General features: G+C 47.5%; 1 protein-coding gene across 2 annotated transcripts in view; it reads left to right on the top strand.

The window, feature by feature from the left end:
- The first annotated feature begins 1,063 nt into the window (after nt 1-1,063).
- The window catches only part of HADH (hydroxyacyl-CoA dehydrogenase), a 41,017-nt gene continuing 38,239 nt past the window's right edge, over nt 1,064-3,841 (top strand). For both annotated transcript variants that reach the window (XM_008576846.1, XM_008576837.1), the window contains exon 1: nt 1,064-1,267. In XM_008576846.1, coding sequence (XP_008575068.1) covers nt 1,136-1,267 — 132 coding nt within the window. In that variant the 5' untranslated portion in view covers nt 1,064-1,135. The remainder of the gene's footprint in view (nt 1,268-3,841) is intronic.

The following is a 3,841-nucleotide window of genomic DNA, read 5'->3' as shown; positions in this document are numbered from 1 at the left end:
TTCATGAATCATTTCTTTGCTCAAATAAATTCTAAATTTAATTTGTCTAAAGTTTATAACAACTTTTAAAAAGTTGTTATAAAGGAATTGATGCAAATTGGTTTATGTAAGTCCCCACAACCAAATAAAAAAGCAGCAACAATAAAAAAATAAATACATAAAAGTTGTTATATACCTTTAATATTATTTTGTTTTGTTTTGTTGACTGGAGGTTAAGGGGATCCAAACCCTAGACTTAGTGTTATCGGCACATTTTAATATTTAAAAATAAGTTAATAAAAAGTCTACATCATTAAGGTACAGTACTAGACAATATTCACAAGAGTGAGAAAATTGGCCTATTTGGTATTAAGTCTTCCATTATTTGGAAAGATATTCCTTTCCTATGTTTTCTAGTAATATCAATGACAAAGGTTGCTCTTTGTCCTAAAACTTCCACATATTTACTGTCTACTGTCTCACGCTGGAATGGAAAAGTAAAAGTCGACTCTCCCTTTCCCCTCTAGGGCTTAATCTTCGTATTGGAACTCATGGGTCACTAGACATTTGTTTCAAGTGTTAGCAGTCTAAATTTCTCTCCTTTTCAGCACAATTGATGTCCACCGGATTAAAATAGTCCCTAGGGTTGGTTATTCGGTGACATGAAGCAAGGGTGCACATTTTGGGAACATTGCCACCAGAGCCAAGCAGCACGTATTTATTCAGCGCCTCGGTATGCACAAGCATCAATGGCTAGGATTTAACAAGTCAACACCACGAACTTCATTGAACAAGTTGCCTGTGGCTTTTCAGAGGAAGGGCCTGTACTCAGCCCGACACCGGAACGCTAGCCGCGGGGCACGAATCCCCGGTCCGGCTCTCGCCCGGGGCCACCCCGCACCACCACAGCCCATGCTTCCCACGTGGGCCCGGACGCAGCCCCCAGACGTTCGAAAACAGTCGCCCGAAGCCTGGGCCAATGGGCGGGGCGAGCCGCGAGTCCCCGCCCCGCCTGCTGGTGACGTCACGGTGACGCCCAGGGCGCGCGGGCGGCGGGGCCTCCTGGGTTCCGCCCGCAGAGGTCGCCAGGCCGCTGGTGCTCGCGCCGCCTGTGCCTTTCCCGCCCGGGTCTCGTCGCTGTCGCCGCCGCTGCACCATGGCTTTCGTAACCAGGCAGTTCGTGCGCTCCATGTCCTCCTCGTCTGCCGCCTCGGCCACGGCGAAGAAAATCGTCATCAAGCACGTGACGGTCATCGGCGGCGGGCTGATGGGCGCCGGCATCGCCCAGGTGAGCCGCCCGGCGGGCAGCGTACCCCGCTCGCTTTGCTGCGCACCCCGAGGTGAAAGCGCTGGCAGGCTGCGACCGGGCAGGAGTGTCCCGCCGGGGGGCCACCGCCCGCCGGACACTGGGGGGCGTTTTCACTCTGGCCTCCCCTGGGTAGTAGAAATATCTCCCGTCTGGGCCTGTGAAGGCGCAACAGTGCCCTTGGACCGGTCCTCATTTCCTCTTTCTCAAATTCGTACGGCCCCAGGGCCCGGTGAAGGTTCCGTGGAGAGTGTTGGTGCAATGCAGTTTGGAATCGGGCCGTGCAAGAGAAGATAGTGTATGTGCACACGGTTGAGACAGAACGTGTTTGCTCGCTGCTCGGCTCCAACGGGAATTTGCTGCCAGAGACCTGGACTGCGATCGGTTTTATCAGTGTTTTAATAATTCTGCTCTCTTGGTGAGGGCAGTTTTCTCTCCTAAACGGTCGCCCTGCTCTCCCCCGTGTTTCCTGAGCTTGCTGGGCTACAAAGTGTAATGATAGTCATCGCTTTTGTAGCACTTCGTAAAGTCACCTTATCGGAGTTTGTTGAGGCCCGAGGACTCAGCCAGAGGCAGCGCCAGGCAACTTTGACCTTTCACTTAGTGCTCTCTGTGCGGAGATCTGCGCGCGGTTTTGGTGCTGGGGAAAGTGGGAGGGGGAGATACAGCGGCGGAGGGCCCCAGGGGAAATCTCTAATCTCGTGCATTTTACGACTGTCCCTGTTCTAGCTGAGCTGTGGTTCAGGGTCGGGGTTGTGCAGTTAATTACTTGGATACTTTAATACTTGTAACTTTATTTTTTTTAACAGTTACGCTCCAGCTCACATTGTAGAATCGTGATTTTCATATCCTAGCTGATTACATTCTTAGCATTTCAGTCCTTTGAAACTTGGATTTGAGGGGCTGGGGCAGTTATGGTCATCTAATTTTTCTTGGGGAGCTATTCAAATGCAGTGGCTACAGTGATGAAAGAGTTTCATTTTTCAATGTCTTGTTTCCAGCTAAGTCCACGTTTTCATACTTGCTTAAAAAAGAAAGGTTTATTGTTATTATCTTTCTTAATTTCCTCCTCTGCACATTTTTAGTTAACATTAATTTGATTGCATTTTCTCCTAAAAATCTGTGTTTCTGTGATGTTTTATCCTTCCGACTTATTACTGTCACTCATTTCTTCCGAGACAATGTTTCTGGACATACCTTAACCTTTTCATTGTGTTGATGCTCTGGCTACTAGGTAATGGTGTCCCCATAGTCAATGTTATATGTGGGATTGGAAGAGAAAGTCCCTTAACCTAAAAATTCCACATATTATACTCAAGAGAAAGTTTAGTGTGTGTCTGCTTGTGTCCCCTGGCTCCACCAAAGTCTCCCAAGGCTGAGAGAATGAGATTTATTATGGGCAGAAATAACAATGTATTCATTTAAAAATGTTTAAATAACATCCCAGCATCAAGACATTAAGGCCTTAAGCCTCTGGTAACAATACAGGAAACGGTCCAGAAACTTGTGGATGGTGTCCTTGAAGACAGCAATGGAAGATGATTAGAAACTAAGCAGAAAGCATCACCTCAACTTTTGCGCGAAATCAGATTGCTCACTTTTTGGAGAGCTGTATCCATCATTGGCCAGAAAAGGGTGTTGTGTTGCATGAAAAGGCACAGAGGCAGCACCTGAAATTATGGGTATGATATTGGAGCTTTCACCTGAGAAAAGAGGGAGGAGAAATGATTGACATTGTTGGGGAACACAGACTTGTGGATCAAATCCTTGAGTAGTTGGGCCAGGGTACCCTTTGAAACTTAGGAAAAAAAGAGAGCTATTTACGCCACATTTTGGAAACATAATGGAACTGTCATTCCAAAAGGTTATAAAGACCAGCAGTCTAAATAGTGGACAGTCATAAGGAACAGTATTTCCATCCTTAAACAGGGTTTAAGAGAACGTCTTATTGTTTAGGTGACAATTCTAATCCTGGGGAGGGAAACCATGCCTTCCTGCAAAATTTCTCTGTGTGCGATGTTTGCAGTGGTTTAGCTGATCTGTTTTTGCACTCTACCTTGCAGAATGCAGTTCTACGCGGTTTTCCCTGGTTCTTTACTCCTTGACACAGCTTTTGGCATAGGGTAAATCTGTTTTGCCTATTGAGTGCTGCTGACTAATTAATTGATGTGTTTTGAGTATAGATGGGCTCCAGTTCAGTACAGAGAGTTGAGTGGTCTACGTGTTGACTGTGCCCCTTGCTGACTGTGTTAACGTGGGAAAGTTACCTTACCTCCGGGACTGGGTTCCTCATCTCTGAAGTAGGGCTAATACTAGTACTGGCCTCGTAGGAATATAGAGAGGATTGAATGAATTAGCGCATGTCAAGCACTTAGCACAGTGTCTGGCACATAATAAGAGCTCACAGAATGTTAGCTGCCTTGCCGGCCCGGTGGCGCACTGGATAGTGCGCCGCTTGGGAAGCGCGGTGGCGCTCCCGCCCGAGGGTTTGGATCCCACATACAGACCGGTTCCCGCTCACTGGCTGAGCGAGGCGCGGGAGCAACACCGAGGTTT

The sequence above is a fragment of the Galeopterus variegatus genome, unplaced genomic scaffold, assembly GCF_000696425.1.
Source record: "Galeopterus variegatus unplaced genomic scaffold, G_variegatus-3.0.2 Scaffold63, whole genome shotgun sequence".
NCBI classification, from domain to species: Eukaryota; Metazoa; Chordata; class Mammalia; order Dermoptera; family Cynocephalidae; genus Galeopterus; species Galeopterus variegatus.
This window is presented reverse-complemented; position numbering and strand designations above follow the sequence as displayed.